General features: G+C 40.0%; 1 protein-coding gene across 1 annotated transcript; it reads left to right on the top strand.

Moving 5' to 3' along the window:
* Positions 1 to 1,805: 1,805 nt before the first annotated feature.
* On the top strand, positions 1,806 to 27,783 carry LOC104470665 (cohesin subunit SA-2-like). Its single transcript, XM_010085666.1, has 21 exons — positions 1,806 to 1,949; positions 2,690 to 2,811; positions 4,792 to 4,900; positions 5,757 to 5,874; positions 6,773 to 6,876; positions 7,319 to 7,411; positions 7,497 to 7,586; positions 8,601 to 8,804; positions 10,268 to 10,344; positions 11,331 to 11,418; positions 12,370 to 12,447; positions 14,306 to 14,395; positions 15,071 to 15,239; positions 17,123 to 17,274; positions 18,037 to 18,138; positions 19,450 to 19,604; positions 19,701 to 19,829; positions 23,397 to 23,587; positions 24,596 to 24,770; positions 25,733 to 25,826; positions 27,649 to 27,783. Exons 1-21 carry the CDS (start codon positions 1,806 to 1,808, stop codon positions 27,781 to 27,783), a joined length of 2,619 nt encoding a protein of 872 aa, XP_010083968.1.

The raw sequence follows: 27,783 nt of genomic DNA, 5'->3' as shown, positions 1-27,783 counted from the left end.
CTCTAACATTCTGTGATTCTGTGATATGCTGATAAGATCGCCCCTGAGCCTTCTCCAGGCTGAACAGTTCCAGCTCTCACAGTCTTGCCTTACATGAGAGATGCTCCGGGCTCTTAATCATCTTCATGGACCTTTGCAGGACTCTCTCCAGTGTGTCCATGTCTCTCATACTAGGGAACCCAGCACTGGACCCAGAACTCCAGGTATTGCCTCACCAGTGCTGAGGGGAAGGATCACGTCCCTTGACCCATTGGCAGCACTTCTAATGCAGCCCAGGACACCCATTAACCTTCTTGGCTGCAAGGGCACATTTGCTGGCTTATGTTTAACTTGGTGTCCACCAACACTCACAGGTCCTTTTCTAAGGAAAGGAAATTTCTAAGGGAAGGCCATTTCATTTGTGCTGGAAAGTCAGAGTCTTTAATTTCTACCCAAAGAGATGGCAGGCATGCTTCTGTGTGCTTCAAGCTATCTGAACGATTTAGGCAAGGAATGTTTTTAAAATAGAGGCACACAGGTGTTGCATTCACTGTCTCCATAAATGTGCCTAGAAGAGAAAACCTGAAATATAAAGAATAAAAAATTCACATGCAAAAAACCATGTACACTAAAATTCCATTTAAGCATAAGAAAAAGTTTTTACTGTGGGTGTGGTCAAATACTGGAACTAGTTGCCAGAAAGGTTACAGAATCTCTGACTTTGTAGATATTCAAAACCTGACTAGACACAACCCTCAGCAACCGGCTCTAGCTGATCATCCTCTCAACAGGGGGTTGGACTAGATGATTTCTGGAGGTACTGTCCATCCTCAGCTCTTCTGTGATCATGTGTTTACTCTAGATCATGGTATGTTTGTATAGAAATGTTTCTTTTTCAAGCTGTCCATGTTTGGGTTTTTTAAAAATACGTGTGTATGGAGGAAATGACAAGGAGATTTTCATAGAAGCTAGTGCTCTGAAAGAGCTAAATAATAGATGGGTATTAAAAAAAATGAAAGAAACCTTGTCAGACTGCTAGTGTATGTCGGTAAATTCCCCATAGCCTTTTAATATACAAACTTGCTATATCATCCATTGCACTCCTGTAAGTGCAATTTGTTGTCAGTCTTTGTTTTGCTCTCATTCCTTAAACTTGTAAAGTTTAATAAACTTGATACTTCAGTTAGGGCTTCACGTGAAACAGCAATGCTTATTCATATACTCTGGTGCACCATGTTAACTCTTTCAGTTTCTTACTGTTTAACATCAATAAGCACATTTTTACTCTATGTCCCCAGTTCTGTAGCTGGCTGAGTAAGAGTCACATAAATATTTTCTGTTACACCAGTTACATGATATATATACACTCAGAGGACTTTCTATTTGTCCTATTACTGCATATATATACTCAAGAACTGCATGTTAAAAGAGGCAACCAAAACCTGCCTGAAGTATGTAAGGCAGCTTTTCTTTTTGGTTGAAGGCAAGGTTTATCTTGCAAGAGACCCATCACTTTTGGAGGCATACTGTCTCCACGCTCTACATTTAAAGATCTTTATACTGTTCCACTGACCAGTGTAAGCAACCACAGAAAAACTGAAAAATTAGAGTGCTGTGTGAGTAAATGCATTGTAAATATAAAATTCATGGGGTACCAGCTTCTATCAATCACAGGCTAGTGGGTTTGAGAAATGAGTGCTGTCCTTTTTTTTTTTTTTTTTTACTTGACTACTTTTAAATCCTAGCCAGTGCTAAAATATTTGTGATAGATAATCCACTGAGAGTCTCACCTAATGTGAGCTCACTTTTTTCAGTCAGGTTGGAGGATGTTTTGGGACTTTGTGACTTGTGAGGATGCTAAAGGATGCGATGAGATTGGAGACAAATGGGCAAGCGCAGGAAGGGGTGCAAATTTTTGTAAGACATCACTCCCAGCAACTGAAGAGCATGAATCCTCAGTTTTAGAGAAGGTATTGAACTGCAGCTGTAGATCATTTTAAACTTGCTACCTGAGGTTTGAGCACAGTAATAAATAAAAAGCCTTTACCCTCACCTGGCTCTAGTAAGTGGAAGGATCTCATATGTTGCTCTTTCATTCTCTGAAGCAGCTTAGTACAAGGATATTGCTATAGCAGGAGGAAGCTGGCCTTTTGAAACTGTTTTGGGCTTCACTCCTCTGGTATCTCTTCGGTGGGTTTTTCAACCTTGATGTTTCAGTTACCTTTTTGTAAAAGGTTGATACTAATACTATTTCTACCTCTCATAGACTTTTCTAGGTTTACTAGTCAGCATGTGATATTCTCAAGATGTGTAGCTGAATGAAAAAAAAAGTGACTTTGAGTGTGTTTGCACAGAAAGGTCACAGTCATAAAGATGCTATCAAGAATGTGTTTTGATTTCTTTTTACATGTGACTCTGTACAAGCCTAGTGTAGTAGCATATAGGTTTTAAAAATATTGTAATAAATAATTGAAAAATAATTTGTATTGCAAAATACAAATTTTGGGCCTGATTTGTCATGGCTATCTGCTTCTCTAGATAGTGAGTAAAAGAATGCTGACGATTTTGCTTGATAGCATTTTTAGATATGTCCTACAAAAATTTAGCTGTGTAAACAAGTTGCGTGGCTATGGAGAATCAGGTCTAGTAAAAGCTGGACATAGCATTCCTATTATTCTTCGCAGATAAACCTGAACTATAACCTCTGTTGTTATTTTTGCCTAGGAACTGTGAGGATGTGTTATCAACTGAAGACTGCGAAATGTTATACCAGTTTGTTTATACCACACATCGTCCGCTTGCAGTAGCAGCTGGGGAATTCCTTTATAACAGGTATCTGCCTGCCTGCATGCCTACTTCTTGCATATTCTCATTTGTTGCAGAATGAAGGTGGATTTATTTAAGAGGGACATTAAACATTCATTTTTATGCTGGAAGTGTGTACCACAAGGATAGTAGATGTGCTTTCTTGTGCTGAATCAGAAGAGAAATGCTGTCTGGGGGTAATAATTTATTCCCCTGCACAGCCCTGGCACAATAGGCATGAGAAAACTTGCAACACTAACACAGAGAATATGAAACAACTGACTGATCCACATATGCCATGCTATGTTGAGAGCATACCTCCTTTCTTTCTACTTTCTTTTCCTGTTGCTTTGCTTCTTACAAGCTAATTCATCACCTGGCATCTGCTGGATTTCCCTAGCTTTGGTGATTAATCACAAAAATGGCCTCCTCCCTTTGGAAGTTGCCTTATACATTGTAAAGGCTTTGAATAATGAGAGATGCAGCAGATTAAAAAATCCTCCCAATTTTCTGTCACGTTAATGAAGTACAGGGTTTATCTTCCCCACGAGTAATGGCCTTCTCATAACAATGGTTGCATGAAGTGAATGGAGTTGGCGTGCTAAAAAGAGAAGAAATAAATGTTCTGTCTCCATGGCTGAGAGAAATAATTTTGCCTTACAAAGAGGAATGAAAATAAAAATATTTTGGCAATACTTTTGTGGGGAAAAAATCAGAAGTAATAATGATTTGTGTTTTTCACGTGTGCAGAATCTCCTCCTACCTGTCTCTTCCTGTCTATCTGAACTGCTGACATTCTGGGGTTTGTGGAGCCAAGTCCAACAGAAAGACAAATGAAGATAAATTTCTGTTTTGATGAGTCTTCAATCACATCTGCTAGTCTTACTTAGTCTTTTGTGTTGGTCCTAATATTCTATCATAAATCAGGTGGTTTTCATCTCAGAACACTGCTGCTTTTTGGCATTTAAGTGGTTGCCCTGATAACTTTACTTTTTCTGCCCAGCTTCCCAGTGCACTGTGTGCACTTTGACCCTGTAATCCTCATCCTTGCTCTTGTTTGCCCAGTTCTTCTCTTTGGCACTTTGACAGCACAGAAATGTTCATTCTAGTGTGATAGAGATGACAGTGACACCCTCCTTTCTCTGGACATACTGACAAAAGTTTTGGTATAAAAGCTTGTGGTTTTTTTGTTTTTTTTTTTTTACCCCCTTCTTGGTTTGCACGAATTCTCCTCAATGTTCACATTTTTAACTTAGGTTACTTACTTAACTGGCATAGATTATACTAGCAGAAGCACTTTCTGAAGGTATAAGGTTCTACTGACATTAAGTAGTGTGGTCCTGCTCCTAAATCCAAGCCATCTGGGCCTTCCCTTAATCTGTGAGGATGGCCTTTCTGTATTTATTTGGAGATTAGTGCTTTTCATGAGTGGTACAGTCCTGCTCAATTTGGATAAGGAGGGAAATGGAAATTGAGATGTGTCATATTGTGCTTCACGCTTGAGGTAGAAGAGGAAGAACAGTTTTTCCACTGTATTTGTGAAGTTGAGTGAATTGCCTCTTATAAATACAAGATACTATGCATTCTTTAAGAAGCTTTAGTTCCAAAATGTACCATGATGTGAATAATGGTTGAGTAGTAATATCTCTACTCTGTTGTTAAGGTTTAAATGCAGCCAAGGGAAGCCCTTTTTCAAGCATGAGCAAATGCCTAACTCATATGTTCAGTGCTGTGGAATATGCATCTGTTGTCCAGAAAGCTGGCAGGGTACCTGTGAAACTGTCAGAAATAGTCTGCATCCACAGGGATAGCAGATCTCTCATAATGGAAAACAATCTAATCTCTTTTCCTTTGATCTGATAAAAATGTCTAATGTGATTTGGAGTAAATAAGTAGCCATTTAGAAGAAATGCAGTCCTTGGGATCTTGACAGAATTTGTGTTACATTGGCAAATGAGTATAAGGAGAATGTGACAGAAGTGGACTGACTTCCTTTTCTGTTGGCAGGCTGCTTAGTCATGAGGGAGATGAAGAAATTCAGCCCAAAGGAGGAGGGAAGTTTGGGGCGAGTACTGACCAGTTGAAAAGATTAATACATTTTTTCCTGGAGAGTGAGGTGAGGAGAATAGCCTCTGCAGTAAGCCTTTTAAATCCAGTGTTGCATGTTAAATGAAGTATTAGCTTCCTTTTGAAAACTGTTTTTGGCAGTGAGCTCAGAAGTGTTTGATTTGGGATGTTTTTGCTCTCTGGCATGAGTTTTTAATGAAGACGTTTCTGTTCTGTTGTTTTAAAACTCATTTACAACTATGCTAATGGAGAGAATCAGTGCTGAAGCAGCTTCTGAAAACAACTGGAAAGACTAATGACACTGAGTGAGGGTTTTCTGGTATGTGTCGGTGTCTTTCTGCAGGCAGATGTGGGTTGCTGTACTATGGCTCTATGCTGACTAAGAACTGCATAGTTTTGCTGAGAGTTTTATCAGTTTATGTGCTGTACTTCACTATGTGGCTTTTGCAGTGGTGCAGACCTACGTCTGGCCATAGTGTCTCAGGCACAGCAGTTTTGAATCTTTTGACAAAGAATTTCAGACATCGCTTAAAATGTCGACTAGTTTCTAGTCCCAAGGTTGGGTTTTCAGTTGTTATGATCAGCAATATAAAAGTAATACAGAAGCTCGTTTAAAGAGATTACTTAAGTTACAATGGAGAAGTATCCGAAAAAGAGAGAAAAAAAAAAAAAAAGCTTTTTTCCCTACTTTTCCTGCTTTTTTCCCCACTTTCCTGCTTTGTATCAGATCGAAGACATGGTGTTTAAATGTTGATTAGCCTCAAACTAAATACGTTGGAATCCTGTATGTGAATACCTGTGTGAATGGCAAAGCTTTGTAATTTTAAAAAGGGAGAGAAACATAGGAAGCTATATTTCTTTCAGTGATGTGTTTACTTCTATAAGCTTGTGTTTTTAATCCCTAGCTACACAAACATGTTACATACCTCATAGACAGCTTGTGGGACTGGGCAGGCAATTTCCTGAAGGACTGGGAGTGCATGACCACTCTTCTATTAAAAGATGCTGAAGAAGATGGAGAAGGTGGGTAAGCAAAGAGCTTAATTTTGTCCTAATGAGTTTCTTGATATTGTTCTTTTGAACCTTGCCTTCAGCTAGTTTAGGATCATTCCATATCGCAGTACACTTTGATCCCAAATTGTGGTCTCCAAGGGCTACCAAGCAGATGCAACTCAATCCATTGCCAATGTGATATTTATATCAGCATATTTGTTTTATTCAGTGTTCTGTATTTATGTAATGTTAGTTTAGAAACTTTGCAGGAATACTGGCATAATTAAGCCATAATTCTGACGTAGCATTCACTTCTGTTTGTTTGTCCAAAACGTAAGAATCTAAAAGTATTAATTGATTGAAGTGAGTACTGTTGGGCTAAGCCTGAAAAAATGAGTAATGTGTTGAGTTCATTAACATCTAACACTCTAGAGGATTAGTTTTATTTGTAGAATTATTTTAAAATGAACTTAAAGAAATCTTTAAGGTCCCTTACAACCCAAACCCTTCTATGCTTCCATGAATAGTTGTTGTAGTAGAACTGGAGGTGGTTATGTGTTTGAAATCAAAGTTTGTAGACCCAGTGAGTTAAAGCATTTTGATACTCGAAGAAGCAGGTTTGTCCTAAATGAGATAGTAGTCAGTAGGAGTAGGCCTCGTTAAAACTGCCTGTGTTTTTGGGAGCCAAACAGCCCTAAAAAGTTTAGCCATGAGAGGAATAATTGTTTCTGTGTTCAGTAAATGTACAAAATAATTTTCTTCTAATGAAATCAAACACTCTTTAGGTGTTTATTTAGCAGCACTGCATCTTTCTTTCTGTAGTGTTCTTCCACAATTGCTCAGATAAATAAGTAGGCTTTACATTAGTTGTTGCTGCATCTTCATTTTTCTTTTGTGTGATGCTGAAAGGAGACTGATTTACTTACAGCACTGAGTGATGCCCATGCAAGTGCTCTCATTGAAATTATCCTCGCAACGGTTAGAGAAGCAGCTGAAGGTCATCCTCCAGTGGGCAGAGGTGCAGCCAAAAAAGTCAGTGCATCTTAGTCTTATTTATTGTCCTGTAATCACATTCTCTTTGCCTCATGTGCTTTGCCAGACAGCATGTTCCTCGTGGTAGGTATATCTTCTGAAATAAAAGGGCATCTTTTTATGAAATGACACAATGTCTTTTGACCTCTAGATCTTATTAGTAGTGGATGTTGAAGGAGATGAGCATTAGAGGAAAGCCAGTTGAAGCATGTTATTGACAAATGGTGAGCATTTTATCCATGAGATATAGCTGTTCAGCAATTTGCATCTAATTTAAGGTTAACAAAAAATAAAAAGGCATCTGGTTGTCTCCATGGAAAAGTATCTTTATCTCTCTTTGATATGCTTTAGAAAAAGGCATGTGAGTTAACCTTAGGTTACATGTAGAATTTCACTCAAATCTAAGAGATTTTGTAATTGAAACAAAATGCTTTATCTGCAGATTCTGTCAGTAAAAGAGAAGAAAATACAATTGGAAGATTGTACCAAAATTACTAAACACTTTATTATGGTGCTTCCTCAGCTCTTGGCAAAGGTAACTAACAGCTGCTCTGTGAATGCATGTTAAATATTTCATTAAAATTCCTGTAGTGTACTCATATCCTGTTTTTTCTCTGCAGTATTCAACAGATGTACAAAAAGTGGCAAATCTTCTGCAGATTCCTCAGTATTATGATTTAGATGTTTACAGTACGGGACATCTAGAGAAGGTGAATAGGAATTGGGGCAGTGGGTTCATGTGGAATGCACTAAATTTATGTGACAATGTACAGAGTTTAGTGGGACTTGGAACAAGTAGGGGACTGTTGAAATATAAAGAAATGGTCTCAAACCTTGGGGAAAGAGATCTTATTCAGGCTTTACTTTTTGATTTGGGGCTGCCAAAGAAAAGCCCTAGTGCTTGTCAGTTCTGATATGCTGTGACTGGCCCTGGCAGATAAAAATGTGTGGTTTCATCTGGTAGGCCTGGCCCTGGGTTTTTGATTGTTGGGTGGAGAGAGGGTGGGTTATGCCATGTGTCTAAGCTGGTGTCCCCCAGGAGTTTACTACAGAGTAGGTTTCATTCTCCTTGAAGACTGACTCCCAGTTGCTGGGGAATGATAATAACTGAAAGATAGGAATGGAGACAATGTCTCTGCTGATGGGAGAGGGGTTGTCAGAAATGGATAAATTAAATCTTTGAAACAGCTTAATGTATTCTTAAACAGGGATGTTTACAGGGAGGTTAGGCAAACACTCCTAGATTAATTTCAACACAAAATATTAACGGGAAGAGAGAGATTCAGCAGAATGGCAGAAGTTACCTCCTCTCAGTAAGAGTGAAGACCCCAGTTGCTGACATGATCTGAAAAATTCTCCATCCTCTGCTCCTGAGGGACACAGCTTCCATTGTTTGAAGACACACCTGTTCTTTGGAAAGGCAATTTTTATTCCCAACCTTTTGTCTTTATTTTTATGTAGTGCCAAACGTGTATTGCTAAAGCAGAACTTAAAGCAGTTGCTTCATTCTTTAGGAAGATCCAGAGACAATAATAATGAAAAATAGCTATAAACTCAGAAAAAAAAGTTGGATCCCCTAATCCTGCACCTCTGATCCTTAGACTGGCATTTATGTCATGTTGGTTGGATCACCTATAGAGATATATTGACCTAGTGAAATGTAAATGAGAGCATAAGTGGATTTTTGTGCAATTTACTTATAGTACCCCTTTTATAACTTGCAGCATTTGGATGCTTTGCTGAGAGAGATAAAAGACATTGTGACCAAACACTCTGACATATCTGTCCTTGAGGCTTCTTCCAGGACTTATTATATCCTCTGCAGTGAAGAAATTGCCATCTACAGCAAGGTGGATTGTGCCCGAACTCAACTGATAGATGAGTTGATGGGGCAGCTTAACCAGCTACTAGATGGCTTCTGGCAAAAGGTGAGTGTGAGTCACTGTGGAGATAAACAGACTGTTTCCCTATGAAAAAAGAAAACTGAGAAATTAAGGAGGATATGGAACTATTCTTTGTCTGCTGTTTCTCTGCTTGAGGGGAGTGGAGCTTTCAAAGATGAGTTTGTGCTTCTGAAAAGTTTGATTGCTTACATTTTAGTGAAGCAAGATGTATTTTGTCAGGAACAGAGTGGGGAAAATAAGAAATGAGGTATTCCACACCAGCACCAGAGCATTTTATGTCTTCTGAATATTCTGGACCTAAGCTCCATAGTTGTTCCAGTTACTCCATTACTGTATCAAAGATACTATGTGCAAGATCAGCTAAGAAGTGCTGTGGATGTATAGGTGATGAGACTGTTTCCAAAAATGTATAGTTCTGTACTTCTACATATTTGACTGTACACAAGATGCCCTTCATGCTGCTGCTTTGTCTGTAGAGATAGTACTAGAAAAAAAACCCCAAAACAGCAGTCTGTAATGCAGATTGTATAGCTTTGAGGTCCTTTAAATTATGACTTTCCCCTTGAAGGAGGACTGCAGAGTCTCCCTCAAAGTTTTTCATTAGTTCTAAAAAGCAGAAACAGCTGGTGGTGATATGAATAGCTTGCTGGCTGAACTGAACAACAGAAGCCCGCAGCTGATCTGATCAACTGTGCCGTCATGAACAGGTGTCATGCCATGGTATGAGAGTTAACACTGGCAGGTTTTTATTGGACACTGGCATATTGTAAAATGTGTCAAGCCAAAAAATCCCCTAACCTCAGATTGGATTTATTTTGTTAGTCTTAAATAGATATCTATGTCAATGTGGGAGAATGTGTACTAATGAGAAACAAGATAAGTGCTAGACCAGGGATTCTTCAACTCCTTCATAGTCTGATCCATATCTAAATAAAGAGATTTTCTCCTGGAACCCCTCCCTTCTAATTCCTGGTTGTATATACCATCTCCCATAATCACGTAGTATACTTGTGGAAACTACAGCAATTGCATCTATGGGAAAGTATTTAATATATTTTTAGCTATCTTTGAATGTGATCTGGCAGCTGGAAGCAAGGAGAGTCAGCACCATGTGAACAGTTAGCTTACCAGAGGTCCCCAACAACTATGTGAGAGACCATGAGTGGCCTGTGAGTCTGAGGGTTGGCACTTCTGTGTTAGTCTAATTGCTACTTTTTACTCTGTGTTAGCAATACTGTAGTCTAGGGAGGCTGCTGTGGGCTTACTAATGACAGGGACATTTCCTTATACAAAATTTCTGTACAGTCAATGTGTTGTTTTCTTTTTGCTGTAGAGGAAGATATGAGTAGCCTGGTTAAAGGTGAAGGGACTGGGGAGGGCTGAAGGAGAGTAATTCAAGCTTGTAGGTTGGTTGGGGAGAGAACATAGCAGTTACCTTGCCCCATGCTGGCTAATTCCTTTCTCTTTCCCAAACTTTCATAATTTAGGAAGAAGGATTTTGTACGGATGCAGGAGAAATTTCCCGAATGCAGTCTGCTTTGAGAAGAGTAGCAGCTTTTCATAAGTGAGATGTTTATTTACACAATTTACTTCCCCTTATACTTAAGTATATACTTAACAGATGTAAAATGGGAACTGGTCATTTGTGGGGTTTAGTAAGATTTTTCACATGAAAATGATCCCTATAAGAAATGCTGCAAGGTTTAGTTTCTTCATAACAAAACTGTACTCTTGGATATGGAATTATTTTTTAACTCCTTACTGAGGTTGAAGCATCAGCCCTAATGTGGCTAAGAAGTACGTGCTATAGAGTTGGGATGTCAGAGTGGACACAGAGATCCTCTGTGGTGCCTCCCTCCTGGCTGGATGTTTTTTCATTACCTTACTGTCAACACTGGTGGTCAGTCTGAAGAGGGTATAGCGAACATAGTCATTTTTTCCCCAGCAGATGTAATCTACTTTGTTTCGTTTAGTTTATTTGATCTTCTTTTGGTAAAAGATAGATATCTCAAAACCTTGATTCTCCAGGGATTGTTCACCAAGTAAATTATTATGCAAGACAGTAGGGAGTGGGGTAATTGGGCCTTCTTCTCAATGTGTCTTTTACCTATCCTGCATGCTAGGGCTGCTCTGTTTTTGCAAAGAGAATTCTAGTGTTGAGTTGTGAACACTCAACGGTATTAGAAACACTCTTTTAAAGCAGGGTGAGGAAATTGTTTTTGAGACCTTTTTGGGCACTTGGAGACTGTGGATAAAGTACAGGAAAAGGTACAGAGCTCAAGCTTCTTTTTCCTCTCCTCATGCCACTGTGGTTTTGTGGTAGGAATGCAGACTGTAAAGCTATGGACTAAAGGTTGCAGTTTTAGATCATGAAAAACTTAATTTCATTCCTCTCCCCTCTGGCCCCCCCCCTTATAAATAATAATTAGTTGTTTAAAGTTATTGCTGTACATCAGATGAAGGCAAAAATAGGATACATTTAACCTGTTTGGTTAGGTGAGATTTCATTTCTTGCTTAGTGTATCTTTATTGTTTCTTTTTCACTTGCAGTGCCCATGACCTCACTAATTGGAATCTGTATGACAAGACTTTAAGGTTGCTGGTGTTTGAAATGGAACATGGGAGTTTGCCTGTTCAGGTGAGTTGTTAATACTTAACATTGAAGGAGGTTTTTCTTGTTGAAAGCAGAAAAATTTGGAAATATTAAATGATCTTATATATCAATGCCCTATGACGCAGGAAGATACTGTTTCCATTTCTCAGTCTGGGAAACTGAGGCTGTCTTTGGTATAACATTACTGGAATTGGCCATAGATTTGTTTATTTTGGAGGTTGTCCAAAGCTAGGATAGAGTAATATCCAAATCTGGATTTATCCTTTGTCATGCTCAGTACTTCCCATTGATTGCACAGTCCTGCTTTCAGTACATATGTAATTGTTGGGACTGTGAGGATTCCCTTATGGATAGCATGGAATACTTTGGTCCTGTTGCTTGCAGATTGACTCTTGGTGAAGATGGTTTGTAGTTACGAGTTTTCTCCACTGCAGCCTTTTGGTTGTCTGGTTGCCTCAACTCAAACGTTGGCCGTGCCAAGATGGAGGCATATCCTAGGGTTACAAGGTGAAGTACTGTAGCAGTCATGGATGTTAATCATCCCCTGTTTTCAGGAGAGAACTTGAGGTTATTTGGAAAGGGATGAAATTTAGCTGGGTAGAAAGAGCCTGTAGCCAGTAGGTAGAGGTGGACTCTTTTAGATGGAGCATCAGAGCACCGAGGTTTGGCTTCTGCTCTGAATTGCCTTCTGGAGGAGTCTGTCTTTCACCAAAGACTGAAGAGAAATCCCAAGAAGCTAAGCTAAAATTAGCCTCTGTGAACACCCTTTTTAGTACATGGTTACTTTCCATTGAACTTGTCAAGATGTCAGAGTTCTGCAGAAGCAGCACCTTTCTGCACCTAAAGTCTAAATACAGTACAGAAATGGTCGTGCAAGCAGCACGCAGAATGTCAGGCTTGGATGCATTGTTTAATCCTAAGCTTTCTGCTGTTGAGCTTTTAATGTAAATAAAGGGCGTTTTTTTGTATTTGCAGATGATCCTGCCAGCTCTCCAGTGCACGTATTTTTCTCTCCTGTGGCAACTAGCTGCAGTTTCGGAAAATTCTCCCAAGGTTAGCTACTTTGCATAATTTTGAAACCCAGGGTTGTGCTTCTAGAAGTTGTTTTTCTGTTCTCAGATAACCAGGAAAAATCCAAGCTTTCTCAAGAAGATAACTTGCGTGTTTTCTTGAGGAAGCCAAACTGAATTGAGGCATTTTCTCTCTGTCTTGCCCCCTTTTTTTTTCTTTTTAAAGTAGTTATACTTTTTCAGTCTGCAAGAGAGTAAGTGAACAATGGTTCACTTCTATTTTTACTGCAAAACATGTGCATCGAATTCCTGGGACTTGATGGAGATAAGGAACTTGTTCCACTGCCAAATGGTTTGTTGTTTTCTTGTTTTAAGCAGCAAAGAATATTCCGTGAAAACTCTAGAAAGTCCTGTTGCTTTGTTTTGATTTTATTTTCTTGTTTTGCTTGTGTATTTCTGTCAGAAAGCTGAATGAAAGTGGTAACTCTTAGCTGACTACTTACTTTCTTAATTGCTTTTATTTAGTGCCAAGCTCTGGCAGGTATTTCAGGAGACAGTCTAGTTTAAGACACCAGAGATGAAAGCTCTTTTGTGCTTTGGTTCAGTGTACCTGTGCAGCTCCTCTTTATTATGATTTCTGACTACACTGAGTGCTGCTGCTTCTGTCATTCTGTCCCCTTCCCCTGGTGCTCCTGTGTGTACAGAACAGGATGCTGACATGGACATTTGTTTTGTGTGAGAAATGCTAGCTGGGAGCTTACCCATTTGGTGACTGATTCAGTGTCTATTCCCGTCCCGTTCCATTCCTGTGTGGATGTCCGCATCTCTCTCTGCTCTAGTATGTTCTGCCTTTCAGTCCAGACACAGTTAGCTTGACTGATAATGGGGCAGCACATTTTTTAATTTGACCTTTCATATGGGAGCAGATTTTGATTGGAAGCACAATGTTACAGCCCACTGCAGGGCCAAATCTGGATGTTGTCTAAGAGAGAATGTCCAAGAGCAAAAAAGAACATTTCCTGGACAGCAGCTCTAGGACCTTTTCTTCCCTCCCCTCCTCCTCCAATGGTCTGCTTCTTCTCAGCATGCCCTGGAATGGATCCCCTTTCTTGTAAAGATAGTTGCATAGCATGAAATCCAGCCCTCCTGTAAGGGCATTCCTCATCTACTGACTGCTCAGAGCTCAGTGCAGCGCAACAGCTGGGAGCTGGTGAAGGATCAGAAAGTCTTTTATGTAGCTGTGGTCAAATCAAATAGGCGCTCTTGCTGGATTAATCTTAACAAATAGAGATGCCTAACTTTCTGAGTGCCCAAGTTAGCAGTGTAGTTAAACTGTGTTCCCTCTGTAGTCAACAGAGGGAGAGAGAAGAGCAACTCCAGAAGGCAATTCACACTGAAAATTAGGTGGGATGGACCAGAGCTTCTGTGGCTCTACTTCCATGTCTAAAGTAGAAATCATTATCACTGCTTTATAAGGATAAGCTGAAGTGAACAACAGAATACATGCTGTCAGAGCTGCCCATCCTACAGATGGAGAAACAAAGAGTTTGTGACTTGCTGAATACCACTAGCCTCAGCAAGTGTGACAGATGCACATATCCTACTACTATTTGTCACATTTCTGCAGCAGAGTGTGGGGGGGAAGTACAGATTTTTATGGATTGACCTTTCTATCCCAGATATTGTGCCTGAAAGTGAGACGTGGTTTTAAAGTTGTTCATAGCTAGTAAGCTGTTGCTGCTGTGAGATGTCAGCTTCTTTCATAATGTCCTCAGCTGTGCTATCTTAAATTAATATCAGTGGAAGAAAGATGCAACTGTTGTTTTTTTCTGTAGTTCTCTATTGAATCATAGTCCCTAACATATTTGTCTTGTCACTGTTCCTAAATATGTTTTTAGGAGACTCTTTTTGCACTAAGAAGAGAGCTGAGACATTTCAGTCAGATTTGCATATGCTTCCTCCACCATAGAGAAAAAGATGTAAGAGAAAAGGTTTGTCTTCCTTTTAAATGCCTGCCTTTCTTTTCATACTAGTATTTCCTTCTACTGATTTTTTGCTATTTTTTGTCTCAGCAGAGGAGTAACTCTTTAAAAAAATGTTCAACTATTTATTTTAAAGGAAAATTAAAGTGATGTTAGTTAAAATGCTACAAAAGTTAGTGCTTTAATCAAGCGTAGGTATGTGTCTACATAGGTCCATCTGTAGAATCAAGGCCTGAATCTGAATGACTTGATTTGCCAGCTGATAATCATTGTGTTTTCTGTTTAGGCTGATTAGTGTACTGGTTGCTATCATTGCTTTATTAATGCCTTGCTATGAATATTACTTCAAAAAAAAATTGGAGAAATTGTCCAGCGATTCACACGTTAAAAGAGATATTCTAGCATAATAGAGCTCTTCTTCCTTCCCATGGAAGTTTGAAAATCTTTAGCTAGTGTTCATGCATGATACTTGTATATACTGTATCCTAATGTACAAGTTCTGGAAGGGCTCAGCTGTGGTATTTTACCACATGTTGGGGCAAACAGAAATCTTTAGCTTGTAATGAAGAAGTGGGGTAGAAGCTAGATTGTGACTTGTGGTGTTTGATAGACATGTAAAGTGGAGTTGGCATGAAAAGTAATATGATCTCTAAATCCCTCTTTGGTTTGGTTTGCTTGATACAGGCCTTCATGATACTCTGTGACTGGTTGCTGATTTTGAGTCATCAGGATTCAAATAATAACGAAGAAGCAGTTGGACTTATAGATTATCTTCCTAGCACATCACTTCAGGAAAAACTGCTTTTGTTTATCCAGGACCATGTTTTCATGGAGCAAGAAGAGGAAAACAAAGGTTAGCCATCCTCATCACTGGAGAAACAATCTACCACTTTTGCTGCCATTTGTCATCTGCACTGAATGTATCAGGAAAAGAGTCTGGTCTTTTTTTTGTAGAGTTTTTTTCTGTGGTTTTGTGTTTTGGTTTTTTGTTTGTTTGTTTGTTTTTTCAGTTGTGCCTCTTTATAAGCAAATTGACCTGTTATTCACTGATCTGTATCCACTGTGGATCAACCACAGGAAATAGCTGCTGATTTACTCGTAAGGATGAAAAGGGCTGATGTAATGCAGGGGTGGGTGAGAATGTAGAAGTATTTGGTAGACTGACTTTGGTGGTATAGATTATGGTGTTAGAGGAAGGCCTTGCAGCATTACAGTGTGACTCTGTCAATGCATGGACACTCCTAAGCCATCACAGTAAATGACTAGTGGATTTTGATTTGGGGGGTGTGGAGGAAATTTAGTGGGAAATAGTACTTGTTGCTCTGTTGTCTTTTTCAAACACATTCAGATGCCATATTGAGGCTGTTATTGTGAAGGCTGTTTCCATTTGTGAGTTTTTTTAAAATAGATTGTTAGTTCATTGTGATTTTGAGGCTGAGGTCAAGCGTCATGCTTTGAAAAACCAAGCATTGTTCTAGATTACTGTGTCAAACTGTTGTCCTTCAGCTCTTCAGATGGACTTCTGTGTTCAGTTTTAGGCACAACGCTTCTTCAGGTCATAGTGCATATGCAAGAAGTGATGGGCCTAAATTGCAATAGGGAGATAGTAGAAGAGAATCCTTATTGGTAAAGGTATAGGTACAATAGAAAAGATTGCTCAAGTAGGTTGTCGTATCCTAGTTGTGGGAGTTTTTGAAGTAGGTTATGTTTCAGGTTGCATATGTTATGTATCTGAAACTGATAACATTAATCCTGTGTAGGGTTAAATGGCCTGAGATCTGCTTCAAACCCATTTTGTATGATGCTTTCAGTTCCTCAGTCCTCTCCACAAAGGATCCTTATCGTTCCATTGCAGATTCCTTCCTGAACGAGTGATTCTGTCATGCCATGGGTGTGCTTGTCTGTGTGCACAGCTGGCAGCTGTTCCATTTTAGTTTTAACTCTAATTTGCAAGTACTTCTGATTAGTCACTTGCCTTATGTTTGTTTCCAGGCCCACAGTCGTGCTAGAAGCAGAAACAGTCCACATCAAAATTATAGGTCAGAGACCGAAGCCTTTTGGCTGTTGATAGATTAAAGAGTGTCTCAGCTCTCCTGCTGCAAGAAGCTCTCCCCAGGCACCTTCATAGCTGTGTTGGAAGACTCTTAAGAGTATTTGTTTTTCAGAAGTTATCCAGCTAGTAATTAGCCCATGTTCCAGAGACTTAATGTGTTCTTAATGATATGAAATGACTTTTCTCTTTCACTCTTGTTGATAACCACTTGGAGAGTTGGAGAACTCTTTTCTTGTTGACAGTGTATGGCAACTTTTGTAGGGTTTCTGATGAGTTATGTGCTGCTTTTCTAGCAGTATTGTTCTAGGAAAAAAAAAGTAGTTGCAATTTGTCTGGTCTCTTCATTTGGTGTGTTTGTGCCTTTTATTCTGCACTCTGGTTCTGTTCTGTAGCTGTGAGCAGTGTTGTACAAGGAGATTCTGACTAGCAGAAATGTGAAAGCTCTATGAAGATCAGAGTAGAAGACTCTGGAAATTACTCATTTTCACTGTCATCAGCTGCAAGCTTTGAAATGGAGATAAACCTGTGTTTTCTCTTATACACAGGAATGAGCACTAGCATCTGTTGCTTAGCATGTTGACTGAACAGCTGAGTCTGTGCTATTTGGATGAAAGTTGGTCATTAAAATTGAGATGTCTTGAATAAAGTAGTAGAACAAAGCTTCAATGCTTTTGTTTCCCTAGATCTGACAGGAGAGGAGGAGAGAAAGGATGAAAGTTGCAAACTTGATGACTTGCACAAAAAGCGGAGTCTTCTTGCAGCATATTGCAAGTTAATAGTGTATAATGTGGTAGAGATGACTGCGGCTGCTGAGATCTACAAGCATTATGTGAAGGTAATGTTTTAGATGAGGTTGCTTTGCCTATCAGTGAATTTTAGGTTTTGAAAGTGACTCCAGTGTTTGTGAAAGATATGGGGTTAATAATGTTACAGCAGAATCCTTGTATAATCACAAAAGGGCTATAAAGTCATGCAAGAGTCAGACAAAACGCTCCTCTTGGCTCTACAAAGGTACCTCATTGCAGACAAAGTAACTGAAAATTGAGTAGAGAGTATGCCTGTCTGAACATCTGCTCCTCGGCTTCTCCAGAGAGGCTATTGCAGAGAAGCAGTTGATGGCTGGGAGAGTGTTTTGACTATAAAGGTTCTCACACTGAAGCAGTTACCTTCATACAGCCCACACAAGTCCATATGCAGATGGCCTAGATTTCATATGGGTTCTGGTATTTAGACAACTGGTAGAGCTTCAAACAGGACTTTGGAAATACCTGAACATGGATCTTGTTCTTTACTTCATTGGGCCCACGGCAAGCACTGGTTAAATAGAGAAGACTCTCTATTTCTCTCCTGAGGGTTTTGCTATAATACTTAAAAATTTCAGTGGAACTTTAATCCTCATGTTTCTCTTAAAGGAGCATACCATTGCTTTACACGTGAAATAATATAAAAAGTCCAATTTTCATCTTTTAGCTCAAGTGTTCTGATATTGAGAGTGTTTTATGAACTTCTGGTGTGACATGAACACAGTCATGTGTGTCGTGTACTCCCAGTGCAGAAGGTGAATGATAATTCTTGTTTGTTTTGCTGCTGTTCACAGACCTACAATGATTTTGGAGACATAATTAAAGAAGCGCTAAGCAGGACCAGGAACATTAACAAAATTCAGAGTACCAAGACACTGATTCTCTGTCTGCAGCAGGTAAGGTTAAAGCAAGAGGCTAGGTGCTCTTAAGACAGCTGTATTCATGTTGGAATCTTTTACCTACCTTGCCATAATTATTCAACTTCATTAAAAAACTAGTGGAAGAAATTGTTTCCTTGGCCATACTTTCTATGTGTATGTTGGTTTTGCATGTCATAATTAAAACTCCTTTCAAATCATTACATCCATTTTAAAATGCAATTTTGTGCATGATTTTTTTTTTTTGTGTTTTGTTTTTAACCTTCAAAGGGTTAGGATTGATGTGAGATTACAGAGTGTTTCTTGGGACATAGTAGGTGCCTCTTAACCTTGACAAAGGTTAAGGACATTGTGCCATGTTTTACTGACTACCTCAATTTCTGTTGAATTTGAGGAACCCCAAATGTGTCTGTGGCTAGCCAGCTCTAATCCCCAGTATTGTCAGTATTTTTTTTTCTGGAAGAAAGTAGGGTGCAGCTCTTCTGAAGGGTCTTAGTTGCTGGGGCTTGCAGCTGCTGAGTGCTGAGGCTAGTTAGCTATTTTAGCAGCTGCTTTCGCTGGCGCTGCCCATGACCAGAGCTGCTTCTGGCTTGGGGTTGTGCTGTAAGCTGCAGAGTAGGATCCTCCTAGGGTGTACTGATACATGAGCTTTGCTTATTTCACACACATTGCCAGGGGCTTAGATCTGTGAACTAGCCCCTGAAATCTGAGCTTAGATGAGGCTAAGCAGCATTTGGCTACATATATTCTGCTGACATAGGACTTGGTGTTTAGGTATCACATAGACAACAGGCCCTTTTTGGCCTTTGCTTGACCTTGAAACTTAACAGGTTGAAGGGAACAAGCTACCTCCATGTTCTGTTAGGAAAAAAACCTAAAACATAGTTCATTTGGCTCGGGACTTGCTTTTGACCCAGTCTCAGTCTCAGAAATTGGACTATGGTGCTGCCAAAGTCGCTGATTTATATCTGCATTCTGATATTCTGAAAGCCTCTCAGGCCAATTAGGCCTCTTGAGCTTGATTGAGAAGTCCTAACAGGAGATGGGGTCAGTGGAGGCAACACCTTCAGGAATCGATTCTCTGTGTATGCACATCACTTTTCATTAATTATTTTTTAATTTGTGCCTGTCTGTAAGCACAACAGTGTCCTTTGTGTCAGTTCTTTGTCGTTGTTCCAGACATGTGCTTCTGAAATATATGACTTACTTGCCCTTTTGGAAGGCTTCTGTCTGTAAGCTGCCTGTTGCTGTGCATGTCCCTGTGTCCTCCTGGTGTTTTGTTTGCCTGTAGGATTACATATTGTTGCTTATCTGAGACTTGTTTTGCAGCTATTTCAGACACATGCAGAAAGCCAAGACAGCAGTAGCGGTGTGGACATCTCCTCTGCTTCCTTCATAAATATGAAAGAACTTGCTCGTCGCTTTTCACTAACATTTGGCTGGGACCAGGTGAAATCTAGAGAATCTGTAGCTATGATACACAAGTATGTGCCATGTAACATCTCTTTGTCCATGGTCACTGCTTTTGTTAGCTGTTTGTTTTATTACTCTGTTCTCTCTCTATTTTTTGCTTCCAATAGGGAAGGGATTGAATTTGCTTTTCGAGGAGCCACTGGAGCAGATGGAAAGTGCTTGCCTCCTAACTTGAGCTTTCTGTTAATCATCAGTGAGTTTTCCAACAAGCTGCTAAAGCCTGACAAAAGACTAGTGTAAGTTAAGTTCTTGTACAGGTGTACACAGTTTGTGTTTTGTGTATCATTGTACATGGGACACTTGACCTTCAGTGTTGCAGAAGTTCCTCAAGGGCCTTTCAGAGAACTTTTGAAATCAATCTGCCCCTGAGGCTGTTAGTTTGAGAGACACTTGTAGAATTTTGTAGTAGTAGTTATTTCAGATTGTACGTGCAGTATGCATTCTAGATATTTTTTTAAACATAGTTGTGGCCACATGTTGTAGAATCATAGAATGGTTTGAGTTGGAAGGGACCATGGAGGTCATCTAGTCTAACCCCCCTGCAGTGAGCAGGGACATCTTCCACTAGATCAGGTGGCAGTTCTTCTAAGGGAAAAACAGTGTTAACTTGGTGGAAGAGATCTGCAACTTCACTGGTTAGTGGAATGCCAGGAATGCTTTTCTGAAGAGAAAAGTAAAGCAGAAAAGATTGAGGAAGAGGTAATGAGCAGATCATTATCTTGTAATGATCTAATTCCGTAGCTTCAGGACTGAATTACATGAGTTCTGTGCAATATATTTGGAATAAAAATATGCATGACAGTATTCATAATGGGGATATTTAAATTAAAGAATTTACTATTTACAGGGGAATATGCCCTGATCCAGTTGGGCCCCCGTGTTTTACATTTAATAATATAAGAATGTTAGCCTTATTTTGGCATCCTGGGACATTATGCATCTGAACAGAGATGTATGATTATGCCTCTTAACTGCCTTCTTCACCTGCCTCAACTCCAGTAATTTTTGGGAAGGAAGTAATGTTCTTCCATCTATCCGACCTTCCTTCTGTTTGCTGCCTATTTTGGATGTGGACCTCTGCTCTTCAGTCTTCTATTTACAGATACTGTGAAAACTATTGCAAAATACGTAACAGCTATTTTAATTTTCCTGAGAGCATATATGAAGACATGGGAATATATAAGATGAAACATTAAGACACATCTGCCTTTTTGCATTTCTGAGCAAATCACTCCAGTACCCGACAGGGAAAGTTACACTTTGGAGAAGAAGTTATCAGAAATGGGAAAAAACCCTCAAAAACTATATCTCCTGAGCTCTGTGTAATTTGTTTGCTCCTGTGTCACTTTGTCCTAAATTGGAGGTTAACTTCCAGGGATCATCAACCAGTTTTTATATAACAAGGGTCAAAAGTGGTAAAATGTCTATGTTCCTGTTACTTTATATGACAAATACAATTTATTAATGATTGCCAGCTACATGGACAATATATTTTAAAAGTAGACTCAAACACAAAATGCAAAATATAGAAGAAAAAGATTTGATATATATTGATTACAACCTCCGGTAAATCTACAGTGGATGATCTATGGGTAGTGATAACTTCCCTTTCTGTTCTTGGATTTTTCTCTGAGAGAATCTTTGTGATCTATGACTAGAATTGGTTTTGTACAGTTTCTGCACAACTCTGTCCGTGTTATCTGGATTTTAAAGATCTATTATCGTGTGGTGGCACTTGTGCAATAAGTAGTTTTCTGTTAATCCATCCGTGAAAAACTCTGTAATTTCATTTATCTTGAGTATTTTTTAATTAAGCAAGAGGAAAATATTTCATTATTAATGTGAGCAGATTTAAAGCTAAATCCTGATGATTTTTTTTTCTACGGCTGTATTTAATTTCTTGACCAGTGGATATATTCCAGAAGCATATTCCTGAATGTATTAGGTACATTCAGGTAGGGTTATTCATTTAAAACTTTTGTGGGAAATACAGAACCTAGCAGCGATTGCTCTTTGACTTCAGTTGTTAGTGCTTTGGACCCTCCCACTGCTGCTGGGAACAAATGGGAAACAATAAAATTCACAAGGGAGGAAATTGCAATTTTGACTACAAGTAAATTCAGACTATGTTTCTAGAGTAACAGTTTCTATTCTGGGAGGCCTAAAATGCCTTTCAGGGGCTGGAGATTGTATTTCTTCTTAGAAATATTTAGGTTTAGCTCCATCATAAATTACTGGATGGAATGTTTTAGGTCAACATGAACTTTTAGAAATAAACATCTGGTTATTTTCATTTTTATTATTAATCATAGGATTGATGTCTAGGTCTGTATGTTAACATATGTGAATGTACCTGTAACAGATGAGATACAGAATATGGGCATTTGTTAGAAAGGAGTATATTTCAACACCATCAAAGTACATGGATTTTAACCTCCTCCCCTGTAATTGCCCAGGCTGTAGCAGTAAAATACTTGACTTGTCAATTGCTCTGTGCCACAAAATGCACACAAGAAATGAATTATTGAATAACAAGCAGCACGAAGGGCCTGATTCCTGAACCAGTAGGAGTCTTTCCATTGACATTGATAGCAGTTGGATTAGACCCTAAAACAGTAGTTACAATACATGCTTGTTCGAAACCAACAAATTCCATTACCAGGGTTTCTTGATCCCTGGGGCCCCCAGGGTCCATGACTCTAATTGTTTCAGAGTCAGTGCTTACCCTAACCTCCTCCCAGCACTGGTGTTCTTTTTTTGCAAAGCAAATTAAATGTCTGATATTTTCCAGGCCACACTGCTAATCAGAGAAAGAATAATACACTGTACTGGCTGGCGTTAAAACTGTCACTTCTGGTATTTGCTAAGGTGGGGTCTGTTTTAACAACACTGGGCTTAATTTTAAAGTGATGAGCTGTAGATGAAATGTAGTGAATATCCAGTTTCTAATCCCGAGGCAGACTTTGTTTTTCGTTTCTTATTGTTGTGAAGTAAGAATGCATCAGAAGGGCTTTGTCAAAAATGTCCTGTTTTGCAAAAAGAATGTTTGAAGGAAACCTCTTTGCTCCAGAAAAGCTGATAGCTCCACCTGGCATTCAGGGAGGCCCTGTGTCAAGCCTCTGGATTGAATCAGGCAAAACAGGGATTTGAACCAATGTTTCTCACATCCTGTGTGTTGTTGTAACTGCAGAGCTGTTAACTGCTTCTTGCAGACACTTAAATTTTATTGGGAACCTGAGAGAACTGGATTGAGTTTGAGATGATATTGTAGAAAAGTGGTTTTATTGGTTGTTCTTTCTTATAATTTTGACAAAACAGGCATTCATGGCGCAAATACCCCATTTCCTCACCTGCTGGACTATTGAATCACTAGGAACATCTTTTGCCTGGGATCTCCTTTGTGTCACAGTCCAGGAGGCCGAAAAGGGCCACCAGGAGAAGGGTTGCATCCTCACAGAGTTCTGCTCCGTTCAGACTGCTCCTGGGAGCATGCAATTGGCAGTGACTTTTCCTGCAGAGAAAGTTATTTCTAGAGACTGATGTAATTCTTTAATTCCTGTGAATCAAGTGTTGTTTCTAATGTTAAAAATTCAAGAACTCTTTAACCTTGAAGACATTTACATTTTAAATATCCAGATATTTCAGAGATGTCAGATATTTCTGAGAAAAGGGATGCTTTTTCTTCGACAGTTCTGTCTGCCCGTTTCGAGAGTAAAGGCAGAACACCTTTCTAGCAATCACTTCCCTTGATGTTGAGGGGAAAGACACTGAGTTTTCTTATGCTTGCTTTTCCTTTTCTCCAGGTATGCTTACTTACAGAGGTATATAGCAGAACCACTGCCTTGCAGAGGAGATGAATGGCAGCCATTGATTTGGTACAGAAACTCTCTACTGGCAAATGAAGATGAGGAGAGCTCTGTCCTTGGCAGTTCTGGAGAGTGGTTCCCTGTGGGCACATCTAAGACATCTTCTTTTAAAAGGAAATTGTCTAATGGTATGAAAACTTCCCTGTTCTGGATCAGCTGTATTTGCTTTGTCTCAGCAAAAATGCGCTTCGTGCTTTGCATTAGCAGTACCACAGTGTGTTGGATGTTGTGGACTTTCCAGTTTGAACTGTGGCTTTTGCCTTCAGCTTTGTTGTTAAAAGCCTCTTCATCACTCAATAGCAGGAAGGTTGGTCTGGAGACTTTATGTGAGCAAAAGACAGATAATTTTGAATTCTGCTCTGTACTGAGCTCTGGCATTTTTCTGTGCCATTGAGACTTGGTTCATTGCTTTCAGTTGTTAAGGGCGTTGTTGCTTTAGGCCTTGTAGATAGTTGAGGCAGGAGAGGTATTTCCAGAAGGTGATTGAGATCTTCAGCCCAGATGATCTGGGCCAGATCATCTTGTGGGGTCTTTTTCTCTGTTAAATTTCTAGGGAGCCTGTAGGATTACACCTAACTTAAAGAGTTATAGTTAAGTGGGCTGGATCCAGGCTTTAGCAACTCTCATGGACTTCCAATCCATAATGACGTATTTTCTGAACTGATGTGGTGAGACTTAGCTAAATGTAGCAAAGACATGATGAAACCAATTGCCACTGAAAATGCTAAGTGCTATGGATGTGTGCAGTTGTATATGGAGGAAAGGGAGCATTCTTTAATTTCTCTCATCTTTTGTCACCAATTTTCTTTTCAGTGACCTGCCTTCAGAAGCTTGTTCCTTTGTGTCCCAAAGGCCCTCCTTCCTTGAGGGTTATACAGACTCAGCAGTACTGATACTGCTTGTGGACTGGGGCCAAGATTATAAATCTAGATTGCCAAAAATGACCTGTGGGCAAAGTAAATTGGTTTTCTTTTATGTGGCTTTCAGCTGGTTCCTTCGATAAATTAATGCTTAGCTCCAGATCCCTTTAAGCTTGGCCCTATTGCTTCAGCGCTATGGGGAACATGTGGGAAATGTCCGTCTCCAGACCTTTGAGAGTGAGGCTGGAGAATGAGTCTGTTTGCTGTCTGTTACAGGGTCTTTGCCTGAAACCAGCCAGACTGAAGCAGCAAGCAAAGCTCCAGACCTGCAGTGTGCTTCCCAGCTTGCTTCTGCAGCAGGAAAAAGCAGAAAGAGGCTGAAGTCTCGAGAGATGCACTTGCAGGAACATTTGCCATTCCTTTGTCCAGGAGGGCTGCAGAGAAGATACTGGTGAGAGTTTTATGCCTTACAAGCTCCTTCGCTTGTCCTGGTATTGACAGTTGAGGTCTGTCTATCCACATCTGCTTCTGTTTTTTGTGATACTTCCATGGGCAAAGGGCACAGGGTGCATGCCCCTCCTGGCTTTCTTATGGGCTGTGTCCCAGGGACAGATTGTGGTTTTGGTTTCCTCAGTCCAATATCTACAATTGCTGCTTTAGCCTGTTTGTCCCGCACTGTCACAGGGCTTCTGTGCCTTCTTGGACTAATATCAAGTGTGCAGAAATAAAGACAAGGAATGAGGAGGGGTCCCTGTTCCACTTCTCTTGTCTCTGGTCCTGATTAGAGGGCTGCAGTATCAGTTACTCCCTGGAGATGAGTGTTCTCTGCATCTCTGGAAATGAAAGAGGATTCTTGTCTCTGCAGTTCTGCTATTAACTACTGTGTAACTGATGACTTTCTTTTAGAGAGGTGTGTCTCTGTGTGCAGCATGCACACAGGCCCGAGTGAAACCCCACAGAACTTGGATGTAAGAGAGGTATTGCAGAAATAGGCCACCTGAAGTCTACTTTTGAGCTCTGTAAAGCACTTGAAGTGCTCAACTGGGATATTTTCCTTTAATACAGTTCATTTATTGAGGTGTTAGGTGTCATTAAAATCCCAGAAAGATGCATGCTTTTCCAGGTTTTTCCAGGTTTCCAGAACAAAAAATGATTAAAACATGTAGGTGATAAGAGATCCAGCCCCTGTTAAAATGAATGTTTTGTTTCTGAACTGCTTTATTGGAAATTCCTCAGAGCATAACCTCTTTCATACCAGAGAAATACTGGGCCAGAAACATCGGGCTACCTTACGTGGATATCTCAGCATTAGATCTTAATATGTGAACTACTCTGCATTAAGCACACTTGTGCAATGTGCAGCGTCTGCTATTCAGTTTCTCAAGACTTAGCTTTTTTTTTTTCTTCCCCCAGCAAAGATGAGATTAAGAAAGAAGATGTCTCAGAGGAGGGTCAAGCAGAAGACACAACTGAAGATGTCGATGTTGATGTGGTTGGTGCAGACCAGGTAATTCCGGCTCAGGTTTTCCAGCTCTGAGGACAGCTGTAGTTGAGGTGGGTGCCTGTGAGTTCAGAATCTCATGAGGACACATCTAGTAGCAAAGAGGCTGCTCTTTTGTGGCCCCTTTCAGGCTGAGAAAAGGAGTTCTCTCTTCTTCCCTTTCCAGCTGCAGCTGTGGTCTCCTTCTTCAGCTTGATCTGCATTTTTAAGGCAATTGTTGCTAGACATCTTTAGGTACATTGAACACCAGCTAGGGTGAATTCTGAGGAGGATCCAGTTGCCTTTTTTTCTCATACTGTGAAGCTCCTTGATTAAGAGCCGTTTGCTGCAGTTGCTTCATGTTACTGACACATTGCGGAGATGGCACTGTTGCATGGCCTGCAGGGGAATGTCTGCTTCAGAAATGATGTTCGCATTGTGCTCTTTAGATTGAAACACTCAGAATGTGTCTGATCACTGGTCAGCCCAGGGCTCTTGTTGGAGTGTCCCTTGTTTCATGCCCTTTTCCAGTCAAGACTGTTGGGGAGATTAAATTGTCACCAAACCAGCTGGGGATTTGGAGGGAAGCATGTGAACCTTGGGGGCTTGGAGTGGTAGCCAGTGTAGCCTGGGGGTTGTCTTGTGAGCACCAGTTGCCTTTGGGATCAGAGAATAGTTTGGCAAAACTGCAGCTGTCCGCCTGGGTCTCAGCTCAGCCCTGGAATGGAAACTTGCAGCAGGGGAGAATTTTTAGCCCTTCTTTGGGACAGTGGAGTGCAAGGACACCATGGGTCTTAAAGCAGTTACTGTACTGAAATGAAAGGGGGGGGAAATAAAGAGGTGATGAGGTTTCCTGTGCTGCAGCCTATGACATCCCTCCCCATCCTCTAAGGGTTTGCTGTGTTAGCCATTGCAAGGTGCTGAGCGGCTCCTTCAGGTTTTTCTCCTGTATTTCCCACTGCTCTTTGAACTTCCAACAGAGTGTAAACCCAGTGTTTGGCAGACAGGTTTTTTTTGCAGTGATTCAGGCAACCCTTGGATTTCTAGTGGCTCTGGTTATCTGGGATCTAAGAGCCACATTTGAAGATCTTGTCTGTTTTTTGACTTTCTAAATGAGTTGTTCCTGTAAAGCTGAACAAAAGGTTTATTTTCATATTTGAGTGGTAGGTTCTTTTGGTTGGTTGGTTGGTTGGTTGGTTGTTTTTTTTAAAAAAGAGGACTAGAAGAAAAAGGGACCTCTACCTTTTCTTCCAGTTGTACTCCTTTTAAAATGTAGACTATTTGTTTGGATCATGTGCTTGGAGCAGCTGCTATTGAAGATAAAGAATAAAATAATTTATATCTGTGGACCAAGATCGAAACCATATGGAAAATGTACTGCTTTACTTAGCTAGTATGTGGTCTTTCCCTGTAGTGCCTTTTCTGGGCTCCTTGTGGAACAGAAAAGCTGCTTTCCTTGTGTGGAAGCTAAATATAGTGCTTTCCAAGAGCCAGCTATGGCCAAGCTGCTAAATTGTTAGAGGCGATGCTGTTGTTCTGATTCCTTATGTGCTTTTATGTGATGTTTTCTTGATAGTATGAGACTGACTTAATCTTTTTTTCTTCTGGTATAGGACAGTTAAGAAGCTGAGAGGATAAATGGAAGTGGAACATGCTCCCATTTTTTTTTCTTCAAATTGTTAACTGAAAATGGGGTTGTGATGGCATCAATCAAGGCAGCAGGAGATACGGGTCAAGTCAAATCTCTGCCTGTAGGCATCCACCCAGAACCAGTTAGATACTAGTACTGTGGTTGATTTATCCACGTTGCTGTTCATGGTGTTACTGATTTGGCTGTTGTGCTTCTAAGGTTGTGGGCGTTATGAACGTCATTCCTCAGCTGCATCCTGGTCTTTGCTGCTGCCTTGGAACAGTTCCCAACCAAAGGATTGGAATCGGGGTATTGAGAAATAGTGACTCAATAGTGACTGACTTTGTAAACTAG

Source organism: Pterocles gutturalis, unplaced genomic scaffold (genome assembly GCF_000699245.1).
Source record: "Pterocles gutturalis isolate BGI_N339 unplaced genomic scaffold, ASM69924v1 scaffold18090, whole genome shotgun sequence".
Taxonomy (NCBI): domain Eukaryota; kingdom Metazoa; phylum Chordata; class Aves; order Pterocliformes; family Pteroclidae; genus Pterocles; species Pterocles gutturalis.
The sequence above is the reverse complement of the archived record's forward strand: the minus strand, read 5'-3'. Positions and strand labels throughout refer to the sequence as shown.

Excerpts from the sequence above, each read along its gene's own strand:
- LOC104470665 (XM_010085666.1), top strand. The coding sequence starts at position 1,806 with ATGTTTTGGGACTTTGTGACTTGTGAGGATGCTAAAGGATGCGATGAG. Across the intron at positions 15,240-17,122 it reads GCAAGAAGAGGAAAACAAAG|ATCTGACAGGAGAGGAGGAG; the intron begins GTTAGCCATCCT and ends TTGTTTCCCTAG. Across the intron at positions 18,139-19,449 it reads TGATTCTCTGTCTGCAGCAG|CTATTTCAGACACATGCAGA; the intron begins GTAAGGTTAAAG and ends CTTGTTTTGCAG.